Source organism: Urocampus carinirostris, chromosome 11 (assembly GCF_059441175.1).
Source record: "Urocampus carinirostris isolate Australia breed hairy pipefish chromosome 11, RoL_Ucar_1.0, whole genome shotgun sequence".
NCBI lineage: Eukaryota > Metazoa > Chordata > Actinopteri > Syngnathiformes > Syngnathidae > Urocampus > Urocampus carinirostris.
The window spans coordinates 33,787,950-33,808,481 of NC_142359.1; the positions used below are offsets into that span (position 1 = coordinate 33,787,950).

A 20,532-nucleotide genomic window follows, 5' to 3' on the forward strand; every position below is an offset into this window, starting at 1 on the left:
AGGCTTGAAAGCCTACCACCAATTAAGCATATCAGGTGATGTGCATCTCTGTAATGAGAAGGGGTGTGGTCTAATGACATCAACACCCTATATCAGGTGTGCATAATTATTAGGCAACTTCCTTTCCTTTGGCAAAATGGGTCAGAAGAGGGACTTGACAGGCTCTGAAAAGTCAAAAATAGTGAGATATCTTGCAGAGGGATGCAGCACTCTTAAAATTGCCAAGCTTCTGAAGCGTGATCATCGAACAATCAAGCGTTACATTCAAAATTGTCAACAGGGTCGCAAGAAGCGTGTAGAAAAACCAAGGCGCAAAATAACTGCCCGTGAACTGAGAAAAGTCAAGCGTACAGCTGCCAAGATGCCACTTGCCACCAGTTTTGCCATATTTCAGAGCTGCAACATCACTGGAGTGCCCAAAAGCACAAGGTGTGCAATACTCAGAGACATGGCCAAGGTAAGAAAGGCTGAAAAACGACCACCGCTGAACAAGACACACAAGCTGAAACGTCAAGACTGGGCCAAGAAAAATCTCAAGACGGATTTTTCTAAGGTTTTATGGACTGATGAAATGAGAGTGAGTCTTGATGGGCCAGATGGATGGGCCCGTGGCTGGATCGGTAAAGGGCAGAGAGCTCCAGTCCCCCTCAGACGCCAGCAAGGTGGAGGTGGGGTACTGGTATGGGCTGGTATCATCAAAGATGAGCTTGTGGGGCCTTTTCGGGTTGAGGATGGACTCAAGCTCAACTCCCAGTCCTACTGCCAGTTTCTGGAAGACACCTTCTTCAAGCAGTGGTACAGGAAGAAGTCCGCATCCTTCAAGAAAAACATGATTTTCATGCAGGACAACGCTCCATCACACGCATCCAAGTCCTCCACAGCGTGGCTGGCAAGAAAGGGTCTAAAAGAAGAAAAACTAATGACATGGCCTCCTTGTTCACCTGATCTGAACCCCATAGAGAACCTGTGGTCCCTCATCAAATGTGAGATTTACAAGGAGGGAAAACAGTACACTTCTCTGAACAGTGTCTGGGAGGCTGTGGTTGCTGCTGCACGCAATGTTGATCGTGAACAGATCAAAGCACTGACAGAATCCATGGATGGCAGGCTTTTGAGTGTCCTTGCAAAGAAAGGTGGCTATATTGGTCACTGATTTGTTTTTGTTTTGTTTTTGAATGTCAGAAATGTATACTTGTGAATGTTGAGCTGTTATATTGGTTTCCCTGATGAAAATAAATAATTGAAATGGGTATACATTTGTTTTTTGTTAAGTTGCCTAATAATTATGCACAGTAATAGTCACCTGCACACACAGATATCCTCCTAAAATAGCTAAAACTAAAAAAGCCCCACTCCAACTTCCAAAATATTCAGCTTTGATATTAATGAGACTTTTGGGTTCATTAAGAACATGCTTGTTGTTCAATAATAAAATTCATCCTCAAAAATACAACTTGCCTAATAATTTTGCACTCCCTGTATACATAGCTTACTGTACTATTTTGTTCACAAGAAAAATCAATTGTAAAACAATATCAATGAGTTTTACTCTATATAATAAATTACAATCATTAGTCAGACAACTGCTCAAGTAGACTTATACTTATGTACTTTAAGTATTTTCACAAATAAAAAAAAAACAGTTCAACAAAATAAAGTGTGTTTAATACTGCGGTTTAACACAAATAAATCACACTCTCGACCTGAAACGAATGGTCAAGTAGAAATAGGCAATTGCACTTCAAATATTTTGTTCACAACAAAAGTCAACTGCATAATAATATAAAGTGACTATCGAATCCCTATCTCTACATCTCTAACTCCATCTCATCCCTCCCTTCGTCTCTATCCTACCCCTCTCTCTATCCCTATGAAAGAGATTACAATTAGTGTTTAAAGACGCAGGAACCACCGAGAAAATCCTGCACTAGTTTCCCCAATTGAGATGTTGTTTTAATAGCCCTCTTACTACTGATATTATGTTAGGACGTTGTCCATTGTGTGACGTCATCAGCCATGGTTTTGTGCTATTGTATTGTCGAATTAGGTTGAATGAGAGCCGTGTTCACGTTCCCGTGTTGTTTGTAAAAAAATATGGCAAAAGGCTGACCGAGGATGTCCTGCTTACCTACTTAACGCACAAGGAGACTGCACACTCTGACATAGCCTTAACATGAGACAACAAGCTGATTTGTACTAGACAAAGTAACACACCGTTTTTGACCATCAGTAACGGAGGGAAAACTAATGCCTTTACGTGTTATTCCCACCACAGAGTGACCTTAAACTAATGTTGATAAAATAAATAACACATTCACACGAAAACCCTGAAATGTCAGCTAAATGAAAACAGTACTCATTTTGGGGTCCTTGAGAACAGCATGCAGACTGAGTGTTTTTCTTTGGAATATATTTAAATTTGTTTATGACGTAAGGTCAACACTGAATTTGATAAAAGCTATTTGGAACTAAAGAAGATTGTTATTTTCGCAATTTTATTGAATTGGAAATGAGGGAGTGTGATTGTACATTTAAAGGGACATTAATGTAACATCTATTCACATTACTCACCTGTGGAGTTGTATACTCATCTGACATACTCATACATACGAACCCATTCCTAGTTTGGGATAACATGCACTAAATGAACATATCTGGAACTTTAGAGGGAAAATTATTTGTTTTATTATAGTTGCTATGTTTGAATTTTTAACTTGTTGAAGGAGAATGTTGGTCATTGATATTTATGAAAAAACAAACAAAAAAAACGGTGAATGAAGACAACAGTGGTTCATGCAGGCTCATTTCAGCAAACAATTTTTCCGTTTGACACAAACCCTGTTGGTGAGGCCGAGACCACTTTTACACCAATATTGTGTGGTACTCAGTGTAGTCTGGACCTGTAACACCACAACCTTTTGATGTGCTGCTCCCTGGTAAGCTTTATGGGTGCCTTAAAACTAGCACTAGCAGGCTCAGAGAAAGTTTCTTCCTCAGGGCCATCACCACCCTAAACAAGCACACAAGAATGTGAAAAAAAGACATAAGATATATTTTGCATGTGTAGAACAATGGGTGTTCATATCTTATATTAACTTATATTGGAATTTGCATCTTATTTTTCTCTTTTACATCCTTAATAAGTGTTTCTTCTGGAGTGTCATATTTAATCTCAATGTAAATGTTTAATACGTTGTTATCAATGAAAATATAGACTATTCTATTGGAATTTTTTAAGCATGTTTTTGAAGGGCTCATTCATCTAACAAAATTTGAGTAAAATGCGTATTTTTAAATGAGGATGTCAAATGACAATTTAACAATAGATAGGAATTTAGAAAGTAGCTTTTGTCAAAAGGTTCATAAACCTGTGAATATTTGACCCCACTTGACTCCCACTCAACATTCCGATGACGTCATTGCATTCATAACATTCCAGGCATTAGCGTTACAGCATTCCTGACATTCTTTTATGAATTACGATTGATTAATGACCCGTCATATTTATGAAATATAACAAGATACGATGCACTTGCCTTTAATACCTACTGCAACATGTTTGAGTCAGCCCAGAACGCTCTGGAACTCCAAAAATGCATATAATTAAAGTAATAAATTAATCATCATGTATAAATATGATGGGTCATATTTATATTCATAATTCATAAATCCCAGCCGACCCACATAGCACCCCACCAGCTCAAACCCCATCTCACCCCACCTTGTCCATGCCCCTTCATCCACTTTTATAACTGATGGCAGAACCAACTAAAAGATTAAACCACTATAATGAGTTACACTCTTGTTTACGTATATAATGTTAGCTCTTTAGAGCTAGCTTATTATTTTTCTTGCTTCTCAGATAAAATATGTTTAAAACATAAACAGATGTACTGATATTTTGCCATATCTTGTCTTTGTTTAGTATGGAGGAAAAACTGTAACCCCGATTACAAAGCAAGTCAGAAATAAGTAAATACAAGGATGATTCAACATTTAAATTGAATGATAAAATTTCATAGGAAACAGATTGTAGTACATATTTGAGCATACAACTAAATTGTCAAATGAAATAAATTATTCAACTTGCAAACAATAGTTCGTTATTCCCTGTTTCAATAGTTTTGAATTAATTTTACCTTTCATCAGTCCTAGAACTAGTCCAGTAGCTACTCTTCCCTCTGTCTAACAGGTGATACTCAAGGATAAGAAAACTGCAAATTAGTCTTTTTGTTAGGGTCTGACATATCTCCTTTACTAGAGGGCCCCGCCTAGGGTTGGAACTGGGCACAGGTGTGGCCCATTATTACACACCTGTGCCCTATTATCCTGGACCCTTTAAAACAGTGGTTTGGGAACCTATGGCTCGTGAGCCATATATGGCTCTTTTCATTGGTACATATGGCTTCGAGATGAAATTATAATCACACAAATTTAATCTCCAACGCTCCAATTCTGTAAAGCGGGGAGTCAAAGCTAGCGCGCACATAGCCAACTTAACACATATAGGATGGAAGGTTCGGTCCAGTATATATGTAGCAGTTTCCACCACAGTTAACACTCAAGGTTTTACACAAACAGACCCTGGTTTGGCTGGACGTCGCTAAGGAATCCTTTATATGGAAGGTCAATAAACAATTAAACAATTAAGGTTATTGTTGACACTTTATGTAAACACATAGAAAGGCCTGACAAGCACACCGAGCAATTTGATTGGGTGAGCGGTAGGGTTGGACGAAGCTATGCACAATGCGCACTTGTCTTTGCCCAGCGCCGTCTGCACCAGAGGTAAATACGTCAGTATCCGTGTTTGCAGTATTTTGTGAAATTTTTACAAAAGAACTTTTGAAACCATTATTTGTGAAAAACATGAAGGTAGAAGTGATATAATATATTGTCATATTACATACTCCTTATAACGCCACTGTTCACATTCCATGATTTATCTCCTCGGTGCTCGGAGCATTGACACTGCGTGATAAAGCGGCCGCCCTGTTGTTTGATGAACCTGATAATTACGTGAGCCATATGCCGCAACTTCTCAAGCACCTGAGCCAAACCGTACACCATCAGGACGAAAGTAGCAGCAACGGCAAACTTGCAAATGGCAACTCCATGACAAACCATCACTTGGCATTCTCTGTGTTCATCATTCAGTGCTGTTTGCATAAACTACTTCCCTTCATCTTCCTCATCTTTGTCATTCCTTTACCTCCCCTCCCCTGATTCCCCCTACGGTCTCCTACTACCCCCACCATAGCTGGCTTGATTATGTGGAGCCAGAGTCGGGGAAAGTGTCACTATGGAAACAGGGGCAGAGGCAGCGAATGGCTCTCGGGAGCACACAAAAGAGGATGGGCTGTGGAATTCACCAGTGGTCATCTGGTCTGAAAATTCGAGAAGTAACAACTGAATTTTATTCTTTGCTCGTATAGGAGAGAAGAGGCACAGCTGTGAGGTTTATTTTTACCAAAAGCACTTTGCAGCTAAACCTCAAGTGCCTTACCCCGCCCCATTATTTTTGTATCAAACCCAAACGCCATTTCTCAGCACATTTAACAAAAAAATCCCAGCCTCCATATATACAATTCTTGTATGACTAGCAAAATTTTGAAGAGCACAAAAATTATTTATCTATTGTCCTCGCCACCAGAATCAGTTTTTTCCTTTTTAATCTTAAACAGTATAGCATGTACAAACTACTTAAATATTTGTTAATATTAATAAAATACGAGTGTCGTTGACAAAAAATGTTTTTCTGAGAATTTTCCTAATGCAGAAATTATAATAACTATGATAATCGGTTAATGATCTTTGTCGTTGAACCTTACATCCAGAGAGGGATTGCAAAAAAAAAAAAAAAAAAAGGTGAAAGTGACGTCTTGGCTTATCTTGAATGCAAATTTAGAGTACTTTTGTGGGTGGACCCAAGAGAGGGAGAAGCAGGAACTGAGAAAGGGGTGGTCAAAATAAAGATCGTACAAAGTGAGAAACAAACAACGAGGCACAACATCAATTACATGTTCAAACAAAATCAAACCTGATAAAGTCCAAACCAGAAATAAAGATTGATGTAGAGTAACACTGCGTGTTTTGTCTGTTTCCATTGGAACAACGTAAAGAATACGACGTGGGTCTCATTCACTAATGATTGGGATGTTGTAAACACAATCTGAAAGCCGACAATGACTTTATTCAGTCATTTTGTTGTTAACTATTTGGACTTAATTGAGAGATATTTGAAAATTCATATTTTATGTTTCACAGTCAAACTGGATTTCTTTTTAATATGTATAAAAGTCTGTGACTGGCTGGCAACCAGTTCAGGGTGTCCCCTGCCCACTGTCCGAGGATAGCTGAGATGGGCTCCAGCACCCCCGCGAGACCCTGCTGAGGATAAGCGGTGCAGTTAATGGATGGAATGGATGTGTAAAAGTTAACTATTAGCTTGATTGTGAATTCAGCTTGAAGCTACAGAAAAATGTTGAAACAGCTTCGAGTGTCTTCACCTTTTCACAGAGTTTGTTTCTTGTTAGCTTTTTGTAGTCAGAATTGTTTGTTTGGCAGTGCCTCTTGATATTATATTATTTGAAAACAGCCACAGTGTCTTGGCAAATTAAGCAGACGCAGTTGTTTCCCATTTCAGAGGAAAAATAGTCAATTTTTCATTTGGCAGCGACATCCCTCAAAGTCACCTTTCCTTGTTTTCATTTACAGTCGTCATTTTGGAAATGGGGCCGGCTAAAATGTTCACAGGAACCCAAGGGAAAGGTGGCCAAAGGGCTACTGCCATCATCTGGTGAAACGATGAAATTGTTTGTTTTTGTACATTTGTAATTTATACTGCTGTGCACATTAATGACCGGCCTCATATTCTTTATTTTATGACAGAGGCAGCGGTACAGCAAAAACTTTATCCTGGGCTGTAGCTGGCCCCTGGGCCAGACTTTGCACATGCCTGGTCCAAAGCACCATAATGCACACAATGAAATATATACATGCACTTACAGGGCAAATTAATTTATTAAAAAAATTACACATTTTTGTATTATGTGGGGATTTTGTAAAATCACAGTACCACAAAACAAGGCTTCTGTAAGTAATTGTCATTTGATGCAGGTTTTGTGGAGCAGTGCGGTGTCTTGGAGGAAAAAGAGAAAGGGGTGGTGCGCGTGTTAGACAAGGGGAGGCATAGAAACAAGGAGGGGGTGTATTGGTTGTGGGTGGGGGTATCCGAGGTTTGATACTGAGACGCGAAGCGAGCTAGAGGCAAAGAGGAGGCAGGGACGAAGAAGAAGCATCTCCTCCTCAGTCTCCATCCACAAGCTGCCGACAAGTTGCCCGTCATCCCTGTCCTCTGATGTGGCAGCCAAGACAGCCGCTCTAAGGTACGAACCACTTCAATCAATGCTTGACAATTGCTTAGTCTAACCAGAGTGTTTTGAGTTCCATTGTATTGTGTTAAATGGGTCCCTGTATCACTATATCGCTGTATTGTCATCCATGCAGAGAACTTTGCATTGTTGCTGCTGCCTATAAACTGAGAATACATGAAGTCAGAACTCATTTGCAATAGCTTATGACACTCCACAGTTAAAATTGATTAAACGTGTGCCATTCCCTTCTTAAGTCTTTTCTTACGTTGGTGCTTTCTTCAAATGTGTTAATCCTCCCACGGGCAAAAGATCTTTTGTGCAGTCTCATTATCTGTCCACAACTCTCTTCATTAGTGCTCTTAAAGTCGCCCTAATTTTATGGATAGCATGTACAGAACCTTCTCTGGTATAAAGTCCGACCTCGGCAGCCCACTAGAACAGTTGTTCTCAACTAGTCTGACTTCAGGAACCAGCATCACAACCTCATTGCAAGACGTGACCTAAATCGAGAAAAACATTTTCACTTCTCAAATGTATTAAATGAAAATTGGAATAATGGACTATATTCACACTTTTAAAAAACAAAACAAAATGACCAGCAAAACCAAAACGACTTCAAGTAATTACATTACATTACAATGCTCAATCAGCTGGTATTCAAGGGGACGGTGTGTGATATTTGACTAACTAAATTCCGCTGTATTGTGTAGCGCAGCCACAAACGGGCACTACAAAGCGCAGAAGGAATGCAAACCACGGAGAATCGAAACTACTAAACCGCACCATTTTTCCTCTCGTTTTTTGCCTTTCACTAGGTTTGGGGTTTTTTGGGGTAACCTTAGAAGCAAGATGGCGAACATTCATGTCAGCTCCTCCTAGGTGAGCAACATGTATATCAAATAAACACAAATTTCTAGACCTATGCATGTTTCAAAAATGCATAGTTCATGTATTTTGCAAAATATTCAAACCATAATTGTTTTGTTTTTTTAATAGAGGAAGTGTTTTTTTTCCACTTGGGCGCGGTAAATAATACACAATGTCCATATAGAAAAATCCAAAACCCTTCACTTCAAGCTCAACATCTATAAACCAACTTTATCAGTCTTTTTCTGCTGAGTGTAATGGGGAATGTCGACTCCTCTCAGCAAATTATCGCTATATAGTGTTAAGGACTTTCAATGATCATCATTATTTTTTTTCCTATCTTAGCATTATTTTACCAAGGCAAATGCCCGTGACCCACTGCACCGGTTGAGAAAGACTGCACTAGAACACTGTGTAATTATTGGGTGGACTCGAATCATTAGTCTACCAGCTTTTTTTTTTTGCTTAAGTATTTAAGGCATCTTAAATATCGATATTTTCATTAATGTAGCTCTGTTAATCTTTGTATAAATAGCAGCCAATGAGGTGTGAAATAGGAGAAAAGTCATATCGGAATGACTAATGCTCCTAATTCGGCATGTTCCCTCGCAAACGAGTGTGCTGATTGACACGTTGAGGCGAACACGCAGAAAAATAGTGGAATTGTAGGTCGAGAATTATATTGATTGCAGCTCATCTAATGTAGACCAAATTTTGCAAAAAGTCGACCTCTCTTGACATTGTCTACATTTTAACCCCGAAAGTTGTTTTTTCAATGTCTTAAAAACTTTTACTTTTCAACCAAATAAGGATATTCTGTTTAATGTATTTTCAATCTATTTCCAAGCTGTTTCACTATCTTGGTATTGCCTGGCAGCTCTTAAGGCTGGTCCGGCTCACCGTGGCCAAGCGACCCACGTATTCATCACTGTCCGCGGGGAGCATCTGCGCGCTAGCCGACCGGGACGTGCAAAAGAAAGTGGCTGGAGATCAATGCGAGCAGCTGTTCCGCTCACTTCAAACGTAGCTGACAGGCGCTTGCGCCGGGGAATCAAAGGCTAATGAGACAGTCATCACACAAATGCACCCGGCAGACCTATGCATATTGATAAGCATCAGGAGAAGGGCGGGAGGCAGGGAATCTTGGTGCTCCCAGGGTGTGGGGTGCTTGTATCAAGTATGATGGAAGGACTTGAAAGGACGTCTGTGGTATGCACTAGCGCTTATTGATCACTTCTATCTGTTGCTCATACGTTACAGTAAGCCTCTGCAACTGTATTTATCGACTGAGAATGAACGAAAAGGTTTGTAGTTGATACTTTTTTAGAAATTGACCTTAAATTCCAGACTACAGAGCGCACCTGATAAAAAGCCGCATGCTCAAATTTAAGAACAAAGCTCGATTGTCTTTGTGCAAGCCACATTCGATTTTAAGCCGCAGGCTTAAACAGCCATAAAAACTAACTTAAGTCTATTTCTTACATTTAAGCCCAGCACACACCTGCCGCCAACTGCATCGGACATTTGGCCAAAGGCGTCGTGCCCCAATGCAACCGTTTTCAGCTGCAAATCAGATCCGTGTTGTTAACGTCATGTATCTTTGGCTCATGTGACCTTTCAAGATAGAAATCTCAAAAACGAGCACATCTTTACTACTGTGCCAAAAGAAACACGAAAGAGGGCTGCAAATGTGGCGTAAAATGTGAGCCCTAGACTTCGAGACAACAACACCAGGATCTATATTGGCAACAGGGCTAGATTGCAACACATTGTTATTTTTATGCTGTTGTCATTGGTGGTTTCCCCGTTAATAGACCGAATTGCATTTGTTTGTTATCATTCTATGATGAGTAACGGAAACTTCAACCCGACATTGATGCTGATTATACAAAAAAGAAGTGGTGCATTTTGGTTACATAACTTCCACTGCTGTTTTATACGGAGGTGTAAATTGAGCACATGATTTGTGGGTGAAAACGTTCAAATATCCTTGAGTGTGTTGTAAATATTGAACAAAGAACTGTCAAACCTCCCATTTTGCTCCTGTTATGTATTATACGAATGATGTTGGCAAAGACATGAACTAATTTCTCTGTAAGGGTGTTATACATGTTTCCAGACCTCACCGCAGTGTTTTGTATTTAGAGCGCATGCCTTGTAGAAAAAAAAGCAGCTCACCGTTTTCATCAGTGCCTCGACACACACACAAAAAAGAATATGCCGCACCATGTTTAAAGCCACAGTGTTTAAAGAAGCAGTATTTAAAATGCAGCATTCAAGTAGTCCGGAATTAATAGTAATTGGCCAATAAATTCAATCAGTCAATCTGTAGGAATCTGTAGATTTTAACTGTTTCCAATCCTAAAACTTCTTACAGTCTGAAGTGGTTCACTAATCTTGGGGTTGGGGACAACCAACAAAGCAGTGAGACGGTCCCCCATACCTGGGTACCTGCACCTCCATTTTGACCCGGGCTTATAAATCAAGCCTTCCCCCTCCGAGGCCTATCTTCCACTTGCAGACCTCAGCAGCACCGTGTTCACTGGCCCGTGACTTGAATTGGCGTTGTCTCGGCAGACATCGATCATGCGTGATGAGTTTGTCAGGAAGGGCAATTCACCTAGCTGAGCGGAGTCACTGGAGAGTCTCGCCATGTCTTCCAGGCTGTGTTTGTCTCTGGGCTACGTGTTAATGTCAATTCAATACAGCTGTCAACATTGGCGCACATTGCATCATTCAGAGCCGCCCCAAGGCATAAGCGAGCTAATCGGCTGCTTAGGGCACTGCGACGAGTAGGTCCCCAAGAGCGGTTAACTTTTTTGGTGCCAACTTTGTCCCCGTTGTCACTTTGTGTGTCAACAAAAAAAAAAGACAAAATAACCACAAATTTCAGGTCGGGCCCTAAATGTCAATCATTAATTCAGGCTCGGGCTGGGCCAGGCTTCTCTCTCTCCGTTTTTTTTTTTAAATTAGTGACGTATCCTCTTGCGATAAATAAACAGCTTCTCCCACAGTTTAGGTCGGTAATATGCTCAGCTAGCTGTTCTTTAATGATCTTGTCTTCCAAACCTCCGAACCCGCAGAGAATGCCTAACCCCCGAGGTCGGAAACGTAATGGTGACCAAATCACCGGGCCGCTGTTGGCGCTGCCTGAAGACAATCGGCCGCATACTAACACTCTGTGGAGTGGCGAAGTGTCCTGACACTGCAAAGTCCTTGGCATGTCCGAGGGTCCGGAAGATGCGTTGGCCCTCACTGCCCAGCCTATGGAGTAGCATTGACTGCCTTCACGCGTCACTAGCGTCAAATAGCCTGATGCCGTCAATAAAAGTTTCAAAAGATTCTATCCGGCGGGGCCATGGGACTGGCATATAGCCAGGCAGCGCAGGGACCAGAGTAAGAGGCAAGAGTGGAAACTCTATCCTTGTCACCAGTGTTATGTTCAATAAGGCACTTGGAAACCAGCTCTGTGCTCATTGTTCTTATCACATCACTTTTCGGTAAGCGCACTCTTTTTGTCCGTGACATCATGTGTGTACATGCCACACACGTCACGTCCGACAGTGCCAGCATGCTAATCAGGGCACGGACACGTAATTGTCAGCCATAATCACCCTTTCTTCCTCCCCAATAAAAAAAGGCAAATTTGGGTTTTCTTGGTGTTTGGTTTCTTAAATCAAGTTATTTTTGGGGGGTTAGGGTTTTAATATCCGCAGACCATGTAGGGCTGAATTTTATTAATACCTCTAATTCCCGTGTTCCCCATGCGAGCTGCACAAGCCGCCAGCCAATTATGACCGCTTGTACGAGCTAAATTGATTTAAATTCAAGCGCTTTGCCCCAAAGTAAAATCAAGTCATTGTAATGTATTGTAAAATTTTCATTGGGGAGAAAAAAACTGAACTAAGTTTATCTGGCTTAAGGAAATTGAGTTCATCCATTCACTTTGGATAAACATTGTAACATCAGGTTTTCCCAAAGGTATTTCATTAATATGGATCAACCCTTCTCAACTTTTGTAGAGTTAGGCTTAAAACCATAATGTGAACTACGTTAGTTTAGCTTAGCAATACGAGAAATCAATAACTTGACTTAAAGAAGCAATTCAAGCCTTTCAAGCATTAGCTGTGGAGTCTCTCAAGGGTCTGTGTTAGGACCTTTATTGTTTTTAATTGTATATAAACGACTTTTTTTAAAAAAGCCTCAAAGAAGGAAATGTTAAACATTTCACCTGTATAGTCATGCCACCTTTTTCTGTTCTCCATTCTATTGAATAAAAATAATAACTCCCCTTATTTGTTTCTCTCTCCGTCAGTGGGTGCCATATTCCTCATCTGTGTCCCCAGGAGTGTCGGCGATTTTGTGACTCTGGTAAGTGTCGATAATGTAGTGCAATGCAGTATCAAGGTTCTCAGGCTTTTGCAGGGACTATATGTGTATTCACAAGCACAGAAATGTACTAGTAAATCTTCAATTTTATGCAGATTAATGGCCCAGAAGCACCTGTTAGTCACGGTCCATTATCTTGCCGGCCTTTATGGGATGATATTTAAATCAAATGCACTTTTGTGTAATTATTTAAAAGCAGCTGTAAAAACCACGACCGGCACAGTAATGGATTTACAATCACATTCAAATACTTTAGGGCAGCTTGTGATAAAAAAGGTGGTTGATATATTCACTGGCGCTCCGCGCTTTTAGAATCCAATTGAGTGAACGTTTCCGTAAAAGTGAGAAATGGTTGATATGCCTCTGTCATTTTAAATTCAAGGAAGAATAACTTAAAGCAGTGTTCTTCAACCTTTTTGAGCCAAGGCACACTTTTATGGATGAAAAAATCTTGAGGCACACTCACTGTTGAATGTGTTTGAAAATTAATTCCAAGCACCAGTTTCCTGTTTTTATTTTAAAGCTTAAATTATTATGTTGTCTAAATGGACAGTGTAAAGTCTTTATCATTGTTTGTGCTCACCATGGATCTGGTGGTATTTATTTTGGTTAATAATTTTACTGTTATTTTGGATTTTAATATATTTTTAACCTGTTATTTCAAGTTTCACTCCATTTTTATATCCCTTTTCTAGAATTTTAAACTAAATTTTTTAACTTAAAATGTGCAAAATGATCTGCTGGTAGAACTTTTTTTTTTACTCTATCAACATTTTCAGTTTTTTAAATAATAATAATAATAATAATTTCCTTTGTATTGTCATTCTTTGTAACAATGTACACAGAACGAAATGTCGATACAGAACACATTAATCAAAATTTGTAAAATTGTCAGCAAGCTTTTACATGAATTGATTAATTTTAATATTTATTTTGCATTACAATCTTAAACCGCTTTATCAAAAATAAAAATGTGCAGATAACTAATATAAAAAAGGCAAAATAAATAGGAATCTGCTACCACGTAATTATATCAATGAATGTCACAGTTATTTGACTGGAAGAAGAGGAAAGATAGTGAGCAATGGCATGCTTTTTTTGCAAAAGTAATTTCGGGAAATGTCCCACAGCACACTAGACAAGGTCTCACAGCACACTGGTATCTCCATGCACACTGGTTGAAAAAGTCTGCCCTATTGTGAGTATCCTTCAACTCTTGCCATTGCTGTCAGGACATGGGATCTGTCTCTTAAATACAGGGTTGCGTTAGTTACTAAAAGAGTAGCAAGTTCTAGTTACTCACTACTTCTTCCAAAAAGTATCTGAGTTGGTAACTGAATTACTCTACGGTAGAAGTAACTATTTAGAATAGAATAGAATAGAATAGAATATACCTTTATTGTCATTGTTACAACATGGGTTGAATATATTGTGACAACGAAATTGGACGTAGCACTCCAGGCCCACATTTTACAGTGAGGATGAAGAAAAACAAAGAAGATAAAGGAACAAAGAAGATGTCTGTACTGTCCTTGTTGCAGGCTTTGTTTTCCTCCGGAAGGGGGTGTATGAAGGAGGTGAGGGACAGACAGAGATGGCCGGATCCAACTTGATATTATCCTACACAAGGTCCAGTGTTTTTCCCCTGGTTGCTCAGTCCACATGTTGAATGAATTTGGGAAGTACCTTCCTTAAGCATGCCTGATTAAAGTCGCCAGCAACGGTAAAAGCTACGTCAGGGTGTGCAAGCTGTTGTTTATTAATAGCAGCAGGCAGGAGATTTAGCACTATGCTAACGTTAGCATCCGGTGGAACGTTAGCATCCGGTGAAAAGTTAGCATCCGGTGGAATGTAAACAGCAACCACAATGACCACAGTTAGCTTTCTCGGTAGATAGAAGGGTCTACACGATACTGCCAGAAACTCTATATCGAGTGAGTAGTGTGTGTCAACTATTCGGCTGTTATTGCAGCGCATAGTCCCCCAGCCCTGTTTTTACCAGAGTCTCCGTCCCAGTTGTGCCGGTGAAGCGTGCGTCCTGCTAGTTTGGACTGCGGCGTCGGGAAGCCAAGACTCCGTGATGACAAAAATACTGCAATTTCGGACGAAGCTGTTGGAACATGCTTGGAAGCGCTGGTCTGTGTGGTCACCTTCTTAGCCCAGGCCCGACCGGCAGCCTTTTACTTTGCCCCGTCGTTGTCGGCAGGCAGATCACCCAGGGAGATCCGGTGGTCTCTGTATATCCCTCGGGATGTTGTGGATGTTATTATAGTTGTGTAAGGAGTCGAAGGGAAAATATGAGGGATAAATGAACACTGAAAACCAAAAGACGAGCTGAAGAGCCTGAAGCCGCTGCACTCGCGCGCGCGCCTCCATCTTGACTCTATTTACCAGGGAAAGTAAGTATTTCAGTCACTCTAAAAAGAAGTTGTTGTACGTCAAGGAATTTTATATTTTCTGAGCAGCACTCGAGTCAGATAAATAGAAAAGAACAGACATGTAGTGGTGTTTTAGAACCTTGGAATATTTATTGCACCTCACCAGTAACAAAATTATCCTAAACCTAAAGTGCAAGAAATAAAGGTAAACGATATAATAAAATAACAATCAGCTGTAAACAATATAAAGTATGTTTAATAAATTAAATGTATCTCTCAAAACCTGAGACAACTGTTCAAGTAAACATATGCTACTGTAATTCGAGTATTTTTGCACAACAAAGGTAAACAGTTCAACATTATAAACTGTTTAACACTACAGCAGCTTTGGAACAATTAGTGTTTAAAGTCGCAGGAACCACCGATAGAATCCTACAATAGTTAAGTGTTAAGTATTGTGAATTAATAATGCTCTTACTCGTGATATTACTGTAGGACGTTCTCTATTGTGTGAAGTCATCATAAATGCAATGCATTGTTTTGTGTAATTTGTAGATGGCTGCAGTGATAGGTTAAATGAGAGCCCTGTTCATGTTAGCTAGATTATCTCGTTACTGAGAAAAACAATACCGTTACGTAGCGGCGATATTCCAAGGAATGCTCAAATCCTCCTTGCCTGAGTTTATTTACCTTCACTTCCACTGATAAATGATTGATTATGAGAAATATCCAGTACCTTGCAGGGGGCGTCAGACAATATCGGCTTGTTTCCGCTTTCAAGAAATGAAACAAAATACAAAGTAATATTAGCTTACATACATTGGGAGAAAAAAATAAAGCAAAAACTGAGTTGGAGGTAACTCAATCAATTTCTGAGACATCCTGGAGGGAGGCACAAAGCCAAAATATCGATGGTGGCGGCAGCCGTCGCAGGAGCGCTAATTTTGCGCTGGTGCCAGCTCACGCTCATTGTCCTCGGGCGCTTCTATTGCATTTCTTCATCTTGTTTCCGGAGCTTCCTTCGCATGACTCAAGCAGCACTGCATGAAAGAGCTTCCCCACACAACCTTGCAGCCTGCTGAGAGCACTTGAAAGCAATTTTCTTTTAATCAAGTTGACTACGAGGGCCCTTCCGACGCCAACCGCAGAAACATAACCTTTATTTTCCTTATGCCAGCACACTGTATTGATGTGTTCTATGGGTGATTCTTTGTTTGCAGCAACGTTTTGGTGTCATGTTTTTTTAAAAATATAATATGTTTCATGTTTTTATGATTTTTTTACAGCACCTTTATATTCAACACTAAGAAATACATAGTGCTCAAGCTCAAGGGTGCATACAATCATAAGTACAGCTTGTTTTCTTATACAGTGTCTCTAAATGTTTTCCACCCTGCCATTTCTGGACAAACATGAAAGGATTTTACCAACGCTTTTAAAAAAAATATTTTGTTCATAAACACAACCTTCTATCCCGATGCTCTCCAACCTTTTTCAACTTTTTGTTACCAATTAACGCAAAGGGCATCCAGTTTGACATGCAGTTCTAAAATAACATATCATGCTAATAATATCATATTACTAAGATGTTACTATGTTATTATTAGAAGTAGGGTCAAATAGACTCAGTCAACAAAAATTGTTTTTCTTTATTAGAAAATCACGATGACCCAGCTCTAGTGAGCTATATTCGGAACAGGTCCGCAGGCACTTCGGCTGTCCTTAGAGGGGTCTTTGGTGCTTGCAGGCACCACATTTGATACCCCTGATCTATGCTATATGAAGTTAATATGTTAGTAATATAGATGTCACGGTTGCCAATCGGCCCCGCCCGTTTGGCGCCAGCTGCGGCTCGTTGATGGATTGGCTTCCCTCCTATTTATGCTCAGTCCTTTCACTCACCCTTTGTCTGTCCGTCAACGATCCCCTGCACCGCAAGACGTGTGTTTTGACTCCGTCTATTTTGTCCTGTATGATATCGATCTCCAGTGTCTGGTATCGTTCCCGTCTATCTCGTCCTGCTTGTTATCGGACAATCCTGTCCGTCCCGCCCTGTTTGGTATTATTATTATTATCACTTTTCGACCTAATTTACCTCCCTGCTAGGTCCCCAATTCAACCTGTGTGGTTCATAGACCTAACAGGGTGGAACCTAACAGGGTGGAATATCTTTTAGCTAATTTAGCTGTCGCTCTTTAGCTGATCAACTTTTTGGTAGCTACATTTCAACAGAATAATACAACTTTACACGATAAACATTTTCCATAATTTGACCTAACAGGGTGGAACTTTAAGAGTGGCTCATGCAAGTGTAACACATTTGAGATGAAATAAAAAGTAAGGGGGATAAAAATGTTCCTGTTTTTCCACAGTTGAACTCCCATCAATATCCAATGATGTCACTTCCTTTAAATGGCTTTTATGGTACTTTAGGGCAATCTAACGGGGTGGAAAAATACTCCTGGGATATAGAATTTAAACAGAAATGCACGTAAAAATATAAATGCATAACATTTAATTCTGAAATGAAATCAAGTTTAGCAAAGTTTAGCAAATTATTAAAGAAAGAAAAACAGTTTAATAATTTTATGGCCTGCGCTTATTGAGGAAGTTGATTACGTTGCACTGTGGACAAAATAACATTGAGCCTCTGTGCTACCAAAAAGTAATCTAAAATACAAAATCATATTTAAAATGTATTTTATTTAGGCTTAAATTATTGCAAGCACCTCCAAAAATTATAGAATTTTTAAAATTCTATTTTCCTTAATCAAGGACAGGGAAGTGTTAAATATGATGACAAAATTAAAACAAAACAAAATTGTGAACAACGCACCGTCGGAAATACTCCTCTGAAATGGTTCAGTCCATTTGATTCCTAGCGCTGTTCACACCTCCTTCCTCACTTCTCTTTCGCTCAAATAGTGTCACTTGCGGCATAGCGGCAGAGTCTGTGGGGGTTCCGGTGTATTACTGTGGGAGTATTTTATATAGAGGTTACCACAAAGTGTAATTGTCACGACCAGAACAGAAGTAGGACCCAGATGCATAACGTTATTCACAAGTTTATTGAAATATAGAAGAAAGGCAGCGCCAGAGAGCCATTCACGGGATCGGAACGTGTTCCGAATGCGGAAGGGGATCTTCCGGAGCGGGAGATCGTAGCGTGGTGAGACGGAAAAACAGGTCGTTAGCCAGGACGTTAGATCAAAACGTGGTCGGGGTAAAAAAAAAGGGTTGTATCAGGAGACAAACGGGGAAATCAGGAAAGGACGAGTGGAAAACAGGTGACAAAGCGGGACCGACGGGAGTCAGAGACAAAAATGTTTTCCTTGCGAAAACAGAGGTTCGCTGACGGGCTGACAACAGGCGAGTGAAAGGACTGAGCTTAAGTACGATGATGAACCAATCAGATAGCCAGCAGCAGCTGGCGCCAAAGGAGCGGGCACAGGTGAATGTAATGAGTCATCATGACAGTAATGTGATGTTCACAAATGGGCAATGACACACCTGAACAGTGCTGTATTATCCTAAATCACTTAAGCTGAATTGAAAAAATGTGTTTTACCAAGCTAGACACGCTAGGTTCTCACTGCCCAAAAAGCTCTGAAACACCCCTGCTAAAAAGCATATCAATCTGAAGTTTTAACATTGCCATTTTGTCTTTTAGGTCCAGGCACTGCAAAAGAGTGCAACCAACAAGTGGAGAACGGTGAAAAGATGCCCGAGAACACAGGTGGGCCTCACTGTCCTTACTGGCTCCATAAAGAAAAGCCTGAAAATGATGCAAAATGATCGATGGGAGTTTAGATGGGCCATTATAAAGTGTGAGCAGCATTTGATGTCTCATCCCTGACAAGACAAACGATCCTATAAGGAATTTATTATGTTTTAGAACGAGAATCATCCGCTTCTGTATTTATTATGTCGTAAATCCCAGGCTTAAGTTCAATACCCGTACGGGTGGAAAAACATGCATTTATTATTTATTTAGGGTTGTATGTGTGCTGTATCCGGAAAAGGTCATGTTGGGGGGGGAGGGAAAAACCTGCAACTCACAGCCAGGACTTAGGGAGACAGATTTTCAATGAATTTTAAAGTGGCACACACTCAAACATCCAAGAACCTCCACTTTTCACTTCTGCATGGATCCCCAAGTGACTAAAGCTGGAGGGTAAAAAATTGGAAACACGTACCGGTAAACAAGTTTATGCCAAGGAAACTTCAGCAAAGGGCATCCAGCAATGGCTATGACTCATGGGAAGTACGGGGGCGCCTGGTATTTGTTTAAAAGAGTAAATTTTGATTGAAAAAAAATAATAATATAGAGCTGATATCCATTAAACTGGGAAACTGGGAAAATATTGCATGGGCATATAATGCTCCTCAAATTAATCTAAGGTGAACTCGAGGGACTGAAAATGAAATCCGCCACACTGTTCCTTTCATAATGAAATCTAACCGAAAAAAGCACACAAAGCATTTACTGCAGGCACAAAAAGTGAGGGAATAAAGATGCAAATTATCTTTTAAATTGAGTCCCAGACTCTCTATGACAAATAACTGTTGGAAAGCATGAATGAATTCTAATAGTACCGAGATGCTATCAGCTATCTGCAACCTCTCTCTTCCTTGGTACATAAAGGTAGGGTATGTAAGGGCCCGGTCACACAGCCGTTTGCGTCTGTATCGCGGGTAAAATTTTGCGATTTTTTTTTTGCCCGTGGTTGCCCGCGATGGAAAATGCGCAAAATTGGCCAACCCGCTGTTCATCGGTGGTATGCCCGCAAAACAGACGCTGGCGACTGTTCCGCTTCCTAATCGCGTCATTTCCGCGTCATTTCCGCGTGTGGACCACGTATATAAAAGCTGCCGAGCCGGTGTTATGCCGAGAAATGCATCCTTGCCGAGATTTGCATCCCCTCGCTACTACAACCACTTTTACCTTGTTTTATCTCACTTTTATATCACTTTTAGGGAATTTAATGGCGAACATATAACCAAAACCACTTCATCTTGCATTTGTTGGGAATGTAACACAACTTAAACCATTCCGTCTTTGTATTTGTTGTGAATGTAATCGAACGGTAATGCACGCCGTATACAAATCACATTTGAGCAGGTAACATGTTTATTTTTCCTTTTTCTATGTAAATCGCTCGTATTGAAACTGTTATGCACTCTACCATAAAGCTTATTTCTGCATGATAAGCTTTACAGTAGAGTGCATAACAATTCAAAATGGACTCTTCCTGTTTCATCTTTTGGGGGATTTGGGTTGGCATTTGGACTGTATTTGAAATAGTTATTTTCTTATTTTCACAATTGGCAGAGTACGCCCGCCGCTTTAGTGTGCCCGTTATTGCCGACGGGGGCATCCAGACGGTAGGACACGTGGTCAAGGCCCTCTCACTGGGAGCCTCCACCGGTAAGAATTACATTATAAGTGAATGCATATTCTCATAGTTAGCTTATTAATCATATATTAAATCATATATATATATATATATATATATATATAT

At 40.1% G+C, this 20,532-nt stretch overlaps 1 protein-coding gene across 1 annotated transcript in view; it reads left to right on the top strand.

The window, feature by feature from the left end:
- Nucleotides 1-7,213: 7,213 nt before the first annotated feature.
- The window catches only part of LOC148357138 (uncharacterized), an 88,008-nt gene continuing 74,689 nt past the window's right edge, over nucleotides 7,214-20,532 (top strand). Inside the window, exons 1-4 of the mRNA XM_088347745.1 lie at nucleotides 7,214-7,388; nucleotides 12,559-12,614; nucleotides 18,681-18,746; nucleotides 20,343-20,438. Of these exons, the coding sequence (XP_088203871.1) occupies nucleotides 18,731-18,746; nucleotides 20,343-20,438 (112 nt within the window). The 5' untranslated portion in view covers nucleotides 7,214-7,388; nucleotides 12,559-12,614; nucleotides 18,681-18,730. The remainder of the gene's footprint in view (nucleotides 7,389-12,558; nucleotides 12,615-18,680; nucleotides 18,747-20,342; nucleotides 20,439-20,532) is intronic.